At 45.1% G+C, this 15,190-nt stretch overlaps 1 protein-coding gene across 1 annotated transcript in view; it reads left to right on the top strand.

The window, feature by feature from the left end:
- Positions 1-15,190, top strand: part of FASN (fatty acid synthase) — a 75,120-nt gene that overhangs the window by 27,264 nt on the left and 32,666 nt on the right. Inside the window, exons 9-16 of the mRNA XM_044297363.1 lie at positions 437-899; positions 1,475-1,662; positions 1,831-2,020; positions 7,065-7,159; positions 7,273-7,407; positions 8,383-8,586; positions 12,223-12,338; positions 12,666-12,841. Of these exons, the coding sequence (XP_044153298.1) occupies positions 437-899; positions 1,475-1,662; positions 1,831-2,020; positions 7,065-7,159; positions 7,273-7,407; positions 8,383-8,586; positions 12,223-12,338; positions 12,666-12,841 (1,567 nt within the window). The remainder of the gene's footprint in view (positions 1-436; positions 900-1,474; positions 1,663-1,830; positions 2,021-7,064; positions 7,160-7,272; positions 7,408-8,382; positions 8,587-12,222; positions 12,339-12,665; positions 12,842-15,190) is intronic.

Raw genomic sequence — 15,190 nt, 5'->3', positions numbered from 1 at the left:
AGACAGATTAGCAGTGGGGCTAAGGGGACCAAGGGGAAGGAAAAAAAGGAGAAACATATATTTTTGGTGGAAACAGTGCAAAGTAGTTTAAATAATAGGTTATATGAACTTGATTCATGGGATAACCTAATTAACCCTTGCTCATTTTAGGGCTATCCTTCCCAGCTCCACTACCATCTCTGAATAATTATCCTCTAGACCTGTGATGGCTAACCTCCCAAGATGTACACTTGCTTGGCTGTTCTGAGAACTCCATAGAAATGAGTGAAGGATGCTGGGAGCATGCTTCTATATCATCATAGAATCCGGTTTAACAATCACATTTTTTCAGTGGAGTTCACTGCAGGAGTAGGATAGTCTTCTTTAAACATATATGAAATAGTATAGCTGAATAATATGTTTTACTACTTGTTGTTTTAATTTTACACCCATATAGGTCATTCTGTCTCTTGAACATGGCATTTGGGCCCCAAATCTCCATTACAAGAATCCAAACCAAGATATTCCTGCTTTGCAAGATGGAAGAATCCAAGTAGTGACTGAACCCATCCCAGTAAAAGGTGGTATGGTTGGCATCAATTCCTTTGGATTTGGTGGCTCCAATGTCCATGTGATCTTGAGACCAAACCCGAAGAGATTATCCTCTAGTGGGGGCTCCCTTCCTCTTCCTCGCCTGGTTCAGATATGCGGACGGACACATGAGGCTGTTGAGGCTCTAATAGAGAAAAGTCAAAAACTTGCCTCAGATGCCACGATTGTGAGCCTGCTGAACAACATCTCTGGAATGCCCTCTACAGCCATGCCATACCGTGGATACACACTTGTGGGAACGGAAAGTGATGTGAAGGAAATTCAACAGACGCAAGCATCTGGTAGACCTCTGTGGTACATTTGTTCAGGTGAGCATTGCCTTGGTGTTTGGTTCTTTGCCACAAAGTCAATTCCTGTAGGTTTTCTGGGAACTTATTCTACGGCTAATAACAGAGTCTCTAATGACAGTGCTGACTCCTCTTAGTATCCAGTGATGACTATCATGACTGAAATGTAATCATGACAAAAATTTCACACACTTTGGACTATATCATAGTAAAGACCAGTTCTGGAACGAAGGTTAGGTGGAGTAGTCAATGGTGGCCGTGCACATTAAACTAAGGTCGGCCGAACATATAGATTTTGGTGGGACTGACTGACCAGCATGTAGGTGCAGCGGTCTAATGAACACTTGCCGAGAAGCTACAGAACATGGCGACCCTGTCATAGATAAGTGTAGCTGGCCCGGGATTTTAAACAGCACATATGTTAGGGGTCTGGGAGTGAAGGGAAATGGAGAGTATGCATTATATAAGCTAGATAGTGACTATTATGCAGCTATCATGCTGAGCTTCAGGAACGGATAGTATGCAGGCATTCTTCTATTTCTGCTTTGGGCATCATCTTTGAGATGACCTATCAGTATGTTGCATGTGATTTACAGGAATGGGTACACAGTGGAAAGGAATGGGTCACAGCCTCATGAACCTGGATATATTCCGGGAGTCCATTTTCCGATCTGATGAAGCTCTAAAAGGAACCGGATTGAAAGTGTCAGAACTTCTTCTCCACGCCGATGACAGCACCTTTGAGGACACTGTCCATGCATTTGTTGGACTGGCTGCCATTCAGGTAGGACCTCTATGTGATGCACTTTTCATTCCTTCAACATGCCATGAATTGTGCTTATAGTATGACAGGCGCACACATTGCTTTCTGTGTCATATGTACAGTATCATGCTTAGACCAGTATGGTCCATGTATTATCATTATTGATTGACCTCATGTGCTACATTTCAGATTGCTCAGATTGACATGCTCAAAGCAATGAAACTGGCACCTGATGGCATTGTTGGGCACTCAGTTGGAGAGTTAGCTTGTGGATATGCAGATGATTCACTTAGCCACACAGAAGCCATACTCGCTGCTTACTGGAGGGGACGGTGCATCAAAGAGGCAAAACTCCCACCAGGTGGAATGGCTGCAGTAGGTATGTTGAACTTCATCGTGTGGGCCATTTGGCAAGTTTTTCTATGTCCAGCCCCCAAGGTTTCTTATCTGTACAGATTGAATTGAATTCCATACCCTTATCGCAACCAAAGCTTATCGACCATCAGTATCTGATAAGCAGGGGTCCGACACTCCGCACCTGCACCGATCAACTGTTCTGCAGTAACCCCGGTGCCACTTTACTGTTCACGTTTCCGTTCTTCTGATCGATCCATCAGAAAAAAACGGATCTTGTATGCTGGACTTTTTTCCCCTCGAAACTAATGGATCTCAGACGGAAATGGCTCGAACGGATGCCAAATGTGCATAACTGATGCTCAGGATCCCTTTTTGATTTACACAATCCATTTTCTTTATTTTTCTGTTCCTCTGACGGATCAGAAGAATGGAAAAACGAGCAGTGATGTGAACTTGCCCTTATCTGTCTAAATGTCGGACAGGATTAGTAAATCTGCCCCATTGTATTCCCCATAGCAGTCACTCCGTCTACAGCTCTCATCATGCAAGGGAGGTTGAGTAGGGAAACCATTCATTGGTGTCATCTCCTCTTTTGTATGGACGGATCTCCTGCATTTATCCCCCAACAGCCGTGACCCTGAGGAGAGGAGAACATGTGCCAGTGCAGTAGCCCTAAGCCAATCCTGTACTAGATTTTTTATAAATCTCTTCCAATCTCTTTTAATTGGCTTAATTATGTCACTCGGCTTAGATCAGTTATGTGTTTTCTCCATCAATCCGTTGTTTTTGTGGCACTTTTGCTTTTGTTCATAATTCACTCAATAAGATTATTATAATCCTGGTCAGGGACATTCTGAATATAGATCGAATGATGGTAAAGACCTCTTAGACCTATTCTTGTTCAGAGCCGTTCATCACTGAGCCGCACAGAAGTGGCTGCGCTGGTTGTCAGAACATCCCAGAGGATCTAGCAAGTTGTCATATCACATGAAACTGTCTGCTGCTAAACCTCAGGATAAATAACATTACATTAACTATGCCAAACTGGTCTTGGGTTGCATCCTGTATTATACTTCAGAGCTGCACTCACTATTCTGCTGGTGGAGTCACTGTGTACATACATTGCTCATCCTGTACTGATCCTGAGTTACATCCTGTATTATACTCCAGAGCTGCACTCACTATTCTGCCGGTGCAGTCACTGTGTACATACATTACATTACTTCTCCTGTACTGATCCTGAGTTACATCCTGTATTATACTCCAGAGCTGCACTCACTATTCTGCTGGTGCAGTCACTGTGTACATACATTACATTACTTCTCCTGTACTGATCCTGAGTTACATCCTGTATTATACTCCAGAACAGCACTCACTATTCTGGTGGTAGAATCACTGCATATACATGCCATTACTTATCCTGTACTGATCCTGAGTTACATCCTGTATTATACTCCAGAGCTGCACTCACTATTCTGCTGGTGCAGTCACTGTGTACATACATTACATCACTAATCCTGTACTGATCCTGAGTTACATCCTGTATTATCCTCCAGAGCTGCACTCACTATTCTGCTGGTGGAGTCACTGTGTACATACATTACATTACATTACTTCTCCTGTACTGATCCTGAGTTACATCCTGTATTATAATCCAGAGCAGCACTCACTATTCTGCTGGTAGAATCACTGCATATACATGCCATTACTTATCCTGTACTGATCCTGAGTTACATCCTGTATTATACTCCAGAGCTGCACTCACTATTCTGCTGGTGGAGTCACTGTGTACATACATTGCTCATCCTGTACTGATCCTGAGTTACATCCTGTATTATCATCCAGAGCTGCACTCACTATTCTGCTGGTGCAGTCACTGTGTACATACATTACTTATCCCTTATTGATCTTAAGTTACATTCTGTATTATACTCCAGAGCTGCACTCACTATTCTGCTGGTGCAGTCGCTGTGTACATACATTGCATTACTTATCATGTACTGATCCTGAGGTGCATCCTGTATTATCCTCCAGAGCTGCATTCACTATTCTGCTGGTAGAATCACTGCATATACATTCCATTACTTATCCTGTACTGATCTTGAGTTACATCCTGTATTACAGTCATGTGAAAAAATTAGGACACCCTTTGAAAGCATGTGGTTTTTTGTAACATTTTTAATAAAAGGTTATTTCATCTCCGTTTCAACAATACAGAGAGATTAAAGTAATCCAACTAAACAAAGAAAACTGAAGAAAAGTCTTTTCAAGATCTTCTGTAAATGTCATTCTACAAAAATGCCTATTCTAACTGAGGAAAAAGATAGGACACCCTCACATGTATTCCCTCTTAAATTGGCTCAGATCTCACACAGGTATATCACACCAGGTGCACATAATTAGTAGATCGTTACTCTGCATGTTGAATGAGGCTTGCCCTATTTAAACCTCAGACATTTAGTTTGGTGTGCTCCTGACTGTTGAAGTGAGAGTGAGCACCATGGTGAGAGCAAAAGAGCTGTCAGAGGACTTCAGAAAAAAGATTGTAGCAGCCTATGAGTCTGGGAAGGGATTTAAAAAGATCTCAAAAGATTTTGAAATCAGCCATTCCACTGTCCGGAAGATAGTCTACAAGTGGAGGGCTTTCAAAACAACTGCCAACATGCCCAGGACTGGTCGCCCCAGCAAGTTCACCCCAAGAGCAGACCGCAAGATGCTAAAAGAGGTCTCCAAAAACCCTAAAGTGTCATCTCGAGAACTACAGCAGGCTCTGGCTACTGTTGATGTAGAAGTACATGCCTCTACAATCAGAAAGAGACTGTACAAGTTTAACTTGCATGGGAGGTGTGCAAGGAGGAAACCTTTGCTTTCCAAGAGAAACATCGAGGCCAGACTGACATTTGCCAGAGATAAAGTTGACAAAGACCAGGACTTCTGGAATAATGTTCTTTGGACAGATGAGTCCAAAATTGAATTATTTGGACACAACAGCAGAGGACATGTTTGGCGTAAACCAAACACAGCATTCCAAGAAAAGAACCTCATACCAACTGTGAAGCATGGAGGTGGAAGTGTCATGGTTTGGGGCTGCTTTGCTGCAGCAGGACCTGGTCAGCTCACCATCATAGAATCCACGATGAATTCTACTGTGTATCAGAAGGTGCTTGAAGAACATGTGAGACCATCAGTTAGAAAATTAAAGCTTAAGCGGAACTGGACCATGCAACATGACAATGACCCAAAACATACTAGTAAATCAACCAAAGATTGGCTGAAAAAGAAGAAATGGAGAGTCCTGGAATGGCCAAGTCAAAGTCCAGATTTGAATCCCATTGAGATGCTGTGGGGTGACTTGAAAAGGGCTGTACGTGCAAGAAACCCCTCAAACATCTCACAGCTGAAAAAGTTCTGCATTGAGGAGTGGGGTAAAATTTCCTCAGACCGATGTCGAAGACTGGTAGATGGCTACAAGAACCGTCTCACTGCAGTTATTTCAGCCAAAGGAGGTAACACTCGCTATTAGGGGCAAGGGTGTCCTATCTTTTTCCTCAGTTAGAATAGGCATTTTTGTAGAATGACATTTACAGAAGATCTTGAAAAGACTTTTCTTCAGTTTTCTTTGTTTAGTTGGATTACTTTAATCTCTCTGTATTGTTGAAACGGAGATGAAATAACCTTTTATTAAAAATGTTACAAAAAACCACATGCTTTCAAAGGGTGTCCTAATTTTTTCACATGACTGTATGCTCCAGAGCTGCACTCGCTATTCTGCTGGTGGAGTCACTGTGTACATACATTACTTATCCTGAACTGATCCTGAGTTACATCCTGTATTATCCTCCAGAGCTGCACTCGCTATTCTGCTGGTAGAATCACTGCATATACATGCCATTACTTATCCTGTACTGATCCTGAGTTACATCCTGTATTATCCTCCAGAGCTGCACTCACTATTCTGCTGGTGCAGTCACTGTGTACATACATTACATTACTTATCCTGTACTGATCCTGAGGTGCATCCTGTATTATCCTCCAGAGCTGCATTCACTATTTCGCCGGTGGAGTCACTGTGTACATAAATGACTGTGCAGTGCCTCATTCATGTTTACCGTTGTCCCAGTTATTTTTTAAGCCAATTACACTATTAGACTAATAATAGTAATTCTCCCCGACCTAAACCTCCTCATTTGCAGCACTACCCCTCCATCTTCCCTACTGCTGCAAACATACAGTAATGTTTTAGCTGCAGCAAGGACTTGCCTGTATACCGATGTACCAATCACTGGCTCTGGTGGTATACAGCACAAGACTGCTGAGGCCAGTGCTTGGCTGCAGCAGTCACATGCAATATAAAAGCTTGTCACCGCTGCAGTCAGAAAAGCAAAGCCCAAGAGCGTCAGTGCAGGAGGGCTGAGTATACGTTTTTTTTTTATTATTATTCTAATAACTTACTTGCTTAAAAATAAAATTACCGGTAATTTGATCAACTCCTTGAAGCTCGGCCAGAGTTTCCATAAACCCTGCCCTTTGTTAGGTCTGGTTCTTGGGACTGGCTCTGACAGGGACAGTTACCATTCATACCTCATGTAAAATATCAATCACCAATTGCAGACATTTAGACATAAGGAAAGTCTGGGAGATTGTAACCTGGGACTGCAGAAGTGTGATTGCAGCTCTGGAGTAATAATACATACTGTATTTTAGGATCACTATCAGATACAAAGCTACTAAACAAACTCTATGTCAGCAGCAAAAACTCCAACAATCAATTAACGATCAGTTTGAAAACGGCACCGAACTGGATGCCGACATGTTCTTTTGGCTTCATCTCAGCTACCCAGCACGTGTGCTACATGTGTCTGTACCCTGACCTTGTCCAATGAGTATGTAGGGACATAACCTATTGGCAAACAAATGAGAACACTCAGCTGTTCATTTAGTAAAACATTTCCAGAAGGAATAACAGAGGAACAGCAGAATATAGAGTTCTAAGAAAAGATACTCCATAACTGCCTATACAGATGATATTTCTCCCATTGTAAGACTGACTTATCTCCTCTTGTCAGGGCTGACTTGGGAGGAATGTAAAGTTCAGTGTCCGGAGGGAGTGGTGCCGGCCTGCCATAACTCTGAGGATACAGTCACCATATCTGGCCCACAGGTAAGGTTCTGTCTCCATTCGCTCCTGGTCAAGGCTTTCCTCCAGCTGGAGGCTCTTGAACTTTGCTATGGTATTTGTAGACTTCAAGGCATTCTCCTTTATCCTTCTGTTAGGATTCGGTGCGAGGCTTTGTTGCAAAACTCAAGAAAGAAGGGGTTTTCGCCAAAGAAGTGCAGAGTGCAGGAGTGGCCTTTCACTCCTATTACATGGCGTCTATTGCTCCATCGCTTCTCAGTGCCCTGAAGAAAGTAAGTCGCACACTTATATTTGATTTCCTGTGTGTTTACTGATGCTGGGACCTTGTAGGATGTAGCTGAGATACCTCCATGAGCCAGTTTTGCATTCAGTCTCATCACCAAGCTTCTGGATGTTATCCCTCACTTGTGTGAGGTCCCTGATGGTGGCCACACACCTTAGATATCTGTAGGCTGAACACTCATTTGTCTGAAAGCTATTCCTCCCACCCCCCCACCCCCATACAGATGCGCACTGTGCTGAGACAAATGTGCACGTGGTCTCAATGGGGGAGGAGAATAAGCATGCTTAAACCATCTGCCATCACGGGAGAGTCAGGACACACATTAAATGGGCAGCCGCCCCTACTGAAATTGGAGGGTTGGCCCAGTCGTTATGTAAGTTGTGTGACCGAGGTGGCACACATTATGTGTCTGTTCACACTGCTCTCTGGTCTTCTTCCTTTGTCTGAAGGGATCCTGTTTTACATGCTGGGCAGCACATAATACAGAGTCAGTGAGCAACAGAATAGGGGAGCATACAGAGGTGTGAAAAATAATAAAAATGAAAAATAATGACTTCTGAGCTATGGTGCATTATCTGGTCAGCGTGTACCATCAACATGCACACCACCATTGCGGTAACCTTGATCACGTGCCGTCCCTGCACAAGTCACCACTGAGGTCAATGATTAGCCGTCAGGGGTGATGTGCATGTAGACGGCACATCACACTTTCAGTCCTGGAACGCCTGTGACAGGTGAGGGTTTTTTCTTCTGCTTTTGCATGCTGTGCAACCTCCTAGAACTTGGGTTTGGTCTTGGAGAATCCCTGAGACATCTATAGTGAAACCTGGGCATCACGTGGCACAGGTGGTTATGTAGCTTTAGCCATATTCGCATTTGGAAATCCAATACATCACATTATATTAGTAAATTATAATCCTCTTTATTTGTTTGACCTCAAATTTGCTTTGATATTGCCCTTCAGGTCATTACGGTTCCTAAGAGGCGCTCTCATCGCTGGATCAGCACGTCCCTACCAGAGGCCCAGTGGCAAAGCGAGCTCGCTCAGTTCTCATCAGCGGAATACCATGTCAATAATTTAGTCAGTCCAGTCCTCTTCCAGGAAGGCTTGCAGAGCATCCCAGAAAACGCTGTGGTGGTGGAGATCGCCCCTCATGCCCTCCTCCAGGTTGGTATATTAGTCATCACCTATAGTGCAGACATGTTCTTCTCTTTAGCGTCTCCCAATTTTCCAGTGCAAATCAAGTGTGACCGTTTTCACTGCCTCCATAGCGGGTGTTACAGCATGCGGCACATTGTGTATCCAATACCGCCACATTAGATCACTAGGAGCTGTCTGCGATTTGTAAGTAATCTGATGCCATGTGGGTTACGTCAAAGAGGCTGTCTAGGCTTCTGTGCTTCAGTTCCTCAGAATTTTTAAGATCTCTGCTTGCTTCCACTGAATGGGAACATTGTTTACCCCCAGAGGCTGAAAATCTGTACACGGCCTAATATGTTAGGCTTCGTTCACACCAGCGTTCAGCCTTTCCGTTCTCCTGCTCCGTCATAGGAGCAGGAGAACGGAAAGGATAGATTTGGCACATAACTGAGCCGAGCGGAGCCTACGGACCCCATAGACTATAATGGGGTCCGTTAGGTTTACGCTCAGAAGATGATTTTGGAGCGGAGACAAAAGTCCTGCATGCAGTACAGTTGTATCTAGCCTAGGCAATCCTCTGTGGGCTGATGACTTATTGAGCAAAATAATAGTTGCCTACAGCGGTTACTATTGAGTCAAACTCCAAGTTTATTGAGAAATACAAGGTAAGGAGGGACTTTCAACATCTGGATATTGATAAGAGTATTTTCATTGTCTGACAGCAAGCAGAGATCTTGAAAATGGCAGGAGAAGTGTATTAGAAAAGGGTATGACTTTCTATTATGCGACGGTTAGTTAGAATCCTGTGTTCCTCAGTTGCTCATCCTGGAAAGGCGTTAACAAGTTGACAACTAGGTCTTACTTAGTATTATCAAAAGGGCATGTCCCAACCGCGTCTGACACTATCAGCACTGATTGGACAGTGTTAGAGTATATAGGGACACACTCCCAACTGGGAACACCCACTTGTTAATACATTCATAAATATCTAGGAGGAATAACCGAAGGACAGCACAACGCAGGGTTATAAAAGACGGTGCTCCAGATTATTATTGGGAATATACCGGTTAGGCCGAGTTCACACTTCAGTTATTTGATCCTTTATTTCTATCAGTTACTGTGAGCCAAAACCAGGAGTGACGCCTACACAGAGATCAGGTGCAATGGAAAGATTTCTGTTCTGTGTTTTTGATCCGCGCCTAGTTTGGGCTCACAATAAGGGTCCATTCGCATGTCCGCATTATGGTCCCGCATCCGTTCCGCAATTTCGCGGAACGGGTGTGGACCCATTCATTTTCAATGGGGCCGCAAAAGATGCGGACAGCACACTGTGTGCTGTCCGCATCCGCACTCCCGTAAAAAAATAGAACATGTTCTATTCTTGTCCGCAGCCACTGACAAGAAAAGGCATTTCTATTATAGTGCTGGCCATGTGCAGTCCGCAAAATGTGGAACACACATGGCCGGTGTCTGTGTTTTGTGTATCCGCAATTTGCGGACCGCAAAACACTTGCGGTCATGTGAATGGACCCTAAGGGCTCATGCACACGGCTGTATGTATTTTGTGGTCCGCAAAAATGGGTCCGCAAAAAATACTGATGGCGTCCGTGTGCATTCCGTATTTTGCGGAACGGAACAGCTTGCCCCTAATGAAACAGTACTGTCCTTGTCCGTAATGCGCACACAAATAGGACATGTTCTACTGTTTTGCGGAACGGACCTACGAAAAACGGAATACACACGGAGTGACTTCAGTTTACCCATTAAAATTTATGGTTCCGCATACGGTCCCCCCCCAAAAAAAAAGAAAATATGTTTGTGTGCATGATTCCTAAGGCTGAGTTCACTTCAGCGTTTATAGTAACATAGTACATAAGGCTGAAAAAAGACATTTGTCCATCCAGTTCGGCCTGTCATCCTGCAAGTTGATCCAGAGGAAGGCAAAAAAAAACTGTGAGGTAGAAGCCAATTTTCCCCACTTTAGGGGAAAAAATTCCTTCCCGACTCCAATCAGAATAACTCCCTGGATCAACGACCCCTCTCTAGTAGCTATAGCCTGTAATATTACGCTCCAGAAATACATCCAGGCCCCTCTTGAATTCCTTTATTGTACTCACCATCACCACCTCCTCAGGCAGAGAGTTCCATAGTCTCACTGCTCTTACCGTAAAGAATCCTCTTCTATGTTTGTGTACAAACCTTCTTTCCTCCAGACGCAGAGGATGTCCCCTCGTCACAGTCACCGTCCTGGGGATAAATAGAAGATGGGAGAGATCTCTGTACTGACCCCTGATATATTTATACATATTAATTAGATCTCCCCTCAGTTGTCTTTATTCTAAAGTGAATAACCCTAATTTTGATAATCTTTCAGGGTACTGTAGTTGCCCCATTCCAGTTATTACTTTAGTTGCCCTCCTCTGAACCCTCTCCGGCTCTGCTATGTCTGCCTTCTTTACAGGAGCCTAGAACTGTACACAGTCCTCCATGTGTGGTCTGACTAGTGATTTGTAAAGTGGTAGGACTATGTTCTCATCACGGGCATCTATGCCCCTTCTGATGCAACCCATTATGTTATTGGCCTTGGCAGCAGCTGCCTGACACTGGTTTTTGCAGCTTAGTTTGCTGTTCACTAAAATTCCTAGGTCCTTTTCCATGTCAGTGTTACCGAGTGTTTTACCACTTAGTATGTACAGGTGACTTGCATTGTTCCTTCCAATGTGCATAACCTTACATTTGTCAGTGTTAAACCTCATCTGCCACTTATCTGCCCAAGCCTCTAATCTATCCAGATCCATCTGTAGCAGTATACTGTCCTCCATAGTATATATATATATATATATATATATATATATACTTAATTACTTTACACAGTTAAGTGTCATCTGCAAAAATGGATACTTTACTATGCAAGCCTTCTACAAGATCATTACTAAATATATTGAAGAGAATAGGGCCCAATACTGACCCCTGAGGTACCCCACTAGTGACAGGGACCCAATCTGATCCAGTTACTTACCCACATACAGACGTTTTCTCCCAGTTAGTCCGAGCATTCTCATTTTATATACTAACCTTTTATGTGGTACAGTGTCAAATGCTTTGGAGAAGTCCAGTTATACGACATCCATTGATTCGCCGCAGCCCCATAGACTATAATGGGGTCCGTTAGATTTCTGCTCAAAGGAAGATTTTTGAAGCGGAGACAAAAGTTGTGCGTGCAGGACTTTTGGCTCCGCTTCAAAAATCTTCCTCTGAGCGGAAACCTAACGAACCCCATTATACTTTATGGGGTCCGTAGGCTCCGTTCGGCTCAGTTATGTGCGAAATCCGTCCTTTCCGTTCTCGTGCTCCTATAACGGAGCAGGAGAGCAGAAAGGCTGAACGCTGATGTGAACTCAGCCCAAGAGTTTTTTTTAAAACAGACATGCCAGAAGTATGTTGTGCCCTCTAGTGGCCCAGGTGCTACATAACACCTATACAGTATACACTACAGCCTAACTGAATGGCTGCTTAGTTTACCCTGACATCTACTGGCAACTATGAGGTACTGCAAAATATACATTTCTATTTAATTTTTTTTTTTTTATGTTTCATGGCTTTTTTAAAGGTCTAGTGCTGATTGTTTTTAGTTATAACATCCCTTTTCCTCTTTCTCTCCAGGCAATCTTGAGGAGAAGTTTGAAGCCAACCAACACAATCCTCCCACTAATGAAAAAAGGACATAGCAACAATCTGGAATTTTTCCTTACAAACATTGGAAAAGCCTATTTAAATGGGTATAAATGTGTTATTTTTAAATGTAGAGTTTGTGGATTCAATGGGCCATGGGGAGAGTGGGCACACTTAAATTTAGGCCCCTCGTACTGGTGCTGGATCAGATCATCGTGCACCCCTCTTGTTACAGGAGCTTGTTCCACATTCTTGTCCACCCACATCATTTCCAGTCTCTTTTAGAGACAAACAGGGATCTTCGGGTATAAGGAAAGCCCCCATAGTATCCCCGGGCTACCCCTATGGTACATACCCCCTTAGTAAAGCTACAGTATGTTTTTTCCCATGTTGTATCATTGATTGAACACGTCATTTTTCATCCTTCTCTACAGAATCAATGGTCAGTGTGATAACATCTACCCCCCGGTTGAGTATCCTGTTCCCGCTGGGACACCCCTCATCTCCCCCCTCATTCAATGGGATCATAGCCAGACGTGGGATGTTCCCAAACCTGAAGACTTCCCTGCTGGTTCAGGCGGGTCTACGTCATCTACAGTCTATAACATAGGTAAAGGACACAGGTGTCGTTATGTATGTCAGTATTCACTGCATTTACTATGGATATTTGCATTACAACTGGAATCTGCAGTCATTTTAAATATTATTTGAGGGTTTTTACATAATTCATGTAAAAATGAAAATCAGTGATCATATAGGACATGACAATCCATTTCTAATAAAGCCAGCCCTGTACCTCACATGGATCCAGAGATCTCCCCATTCATTGCTCCAATTGTTGTGCTAGATTTATTTACAGCTGCCAGCTCAGGGGCATGTCCTTTCTGCTGCAGCTCTCTTCCTTTTTACAGCTCAGGGGACATGCTTCCTCCTACAGTACTCTTCCTATCACAGTTCAGGAGGCATGTTCTTCCTGCTGCAGCTTTCTTCCTATCACAGTTCAGGAGGCATGTTCTTCCTGCTGCAGCTTTCTTCCTATCACAGTTCAGGAGGCATGTTCTTCCTGCTGCAGCTTTCTTCCTATCACAGTTCAGGGGACATGTCCTTCCTGCTGCCGCTCTCTTCCTATCACAGTTCAGGAGGCATGTCCTTCCTGCTGCAGCTCTCTCCCTATCACAGCACAGGGGACATGTCCTTCCTGCTGCCACTCTTTCCCTATCACAACTCAGGGGACGTGACCTTGCTGCTGTAGCTCTCTTCCTATCACAGTTCAGGAGGCATGTCCTTCCTGCTGCAGCTCTCTTCCTATCACAGTTCAGGAGGCCTGTCCTTCCTGCTGCAGCTCTCTCCCTATCAGCCCAGGGGACATGTCCTTCCTGCTGCCGCTCTTTCCCTATCACAACTCAGGGGACGTGACCTTGCTGCTGTAGCTCTCTCCCTATCACAGCTCAGGAGACGTGACCTTGCTGCTGTAGCTCTCTCCCTATCACAGCCATGGGGACATGTCCTTCCTGCTGCCGCTCTTTCCCTATCACAACTCAGGGGACGTGACCTTGCTGCTGTAGCTCTCTCCCTATCACAGCTCAGGAGACGTGACCTTGCTGCTGTAGCTCTCTCCCTATCACAGCCCAGGGGACATGTCCTTCCTGCTGCCGCTCTTTCCCTATCACAACTCAGGGGAAGTGACCTTGCTGCTGTAGCTCTCTCCCTATCACAGCCCAAGGGACATGTCCTTCCTGCTGCCGCTCTTTCCCTATCACAACTCAGGGGACGTGACCTTGCTGCTGTAGCTCTCTCCCTATCACAGCTCAGGAGACGTGACCTTGCTGCTGTAGCTCTCTCCCTATCACAGCCCAGGGGACATGTCCTTCCTGCTGCCGCTCTTTCCCTATCACAACTCAGGGGACGTGACCTTGCTGCTGTAGCTCTCTCCCTATCACAGCTCAGGAGACGTGACCTTGCTGCTGTAGCTCTCTCCCTATCACAGCACAGGGACATGTCCTTCCTGCTGCCGCTCTTTCCCTATCACAACTCAGGGGACGTGACCTTGCTGCTGTAGCTCTCTCCCTATCACAGCTCAGGAGACGTGACCTTGCTGCTGTAGCTCTCTCCCTATCACAGCCCAGGGGACATGTCCTTCCTGCTGCCGCTCTTTCCCTATCACAACTCAGGGGAAGTGACCTTGCTGCTGTAGCTCTCTCCCTATCACAGCCCAAGGGACATGTCCTTCCTGCTGCCGCTCTTTCCCTATCACAACTCAGGGGACGTGACCTTGCTGCTGTAGCTCTCTCCCTATCACAGCTCAGGAGACGTGACCTTGCTGCTGTAGCTCTCTCCCTATCACAGCCCAGGGGACATGTCCTTCCTGCTGCCGCTCTTTCCCTATCACAACTCAGGGGAAGTGACCTTGCTGCTGTAGCTCTCTCCCTATCACAGCCCAAGGGACATGTCCTTCCTGCTGCCGCTCTTTCCCTATCACAACTCAGGGGACATGTCCTTCCTGCTGTAGCTCTCTCCCTATCACAGCTCAGAGGACGTGACCTTGCTGCTGCTTCTCTCTCCCTATCACAGCACAGGGACATGTCCTTCCTGCTGCCGCTCTCTCCCTATCACAGCTCAGGGGACGTGACCTTGCTGCTGTAGCTCTCTCCCTATCACAGCTCAGGGGACATGTCCTTCCTGCTGTAGCTCTTTCCCTATCACAACTCAGGGGAAGTGACCTTGCTGCTGTAGCTCTCTCCCTATCACAGCTCAGGAGACGTGACCTTGCTGCTGTAGCTCTCTCCCTATCACAGCCCAGGGGACATGTCCTTCCTGCTGCCGCTCTTTCCCTATCACAACTCAGGGGAAGTGACCTTGCTGCTGTAGCTCTCTCCCTATCACAGCCCAAGGGACATGTCCTTCCTGCTGCCGCTCTTTCCCTATCACAACTCAGGGGACATGTCCTTCCTGCTGTAGC

Source organism: Bufo gargarizans, chromosome 6 (assembly GCF_014858855.1).
Source record: "Bufo gargarizans isolate SCDJY-AF-19 chromosome 6, ASM1485885v1, whole genome shotgun sequence".
In the NCBI taxonomy this organism is placed as follows: domain Eukaryota; kingdom Metazoa; phylum Chordata; class Amphibia; order Anura; family Bufonidae; genus Bufo; species Bufo gargarizans.
Note: the sequence above shows the minus strand (reverse complement) of the source record. Positions and strands in the feature narration are given on the sequence as shown.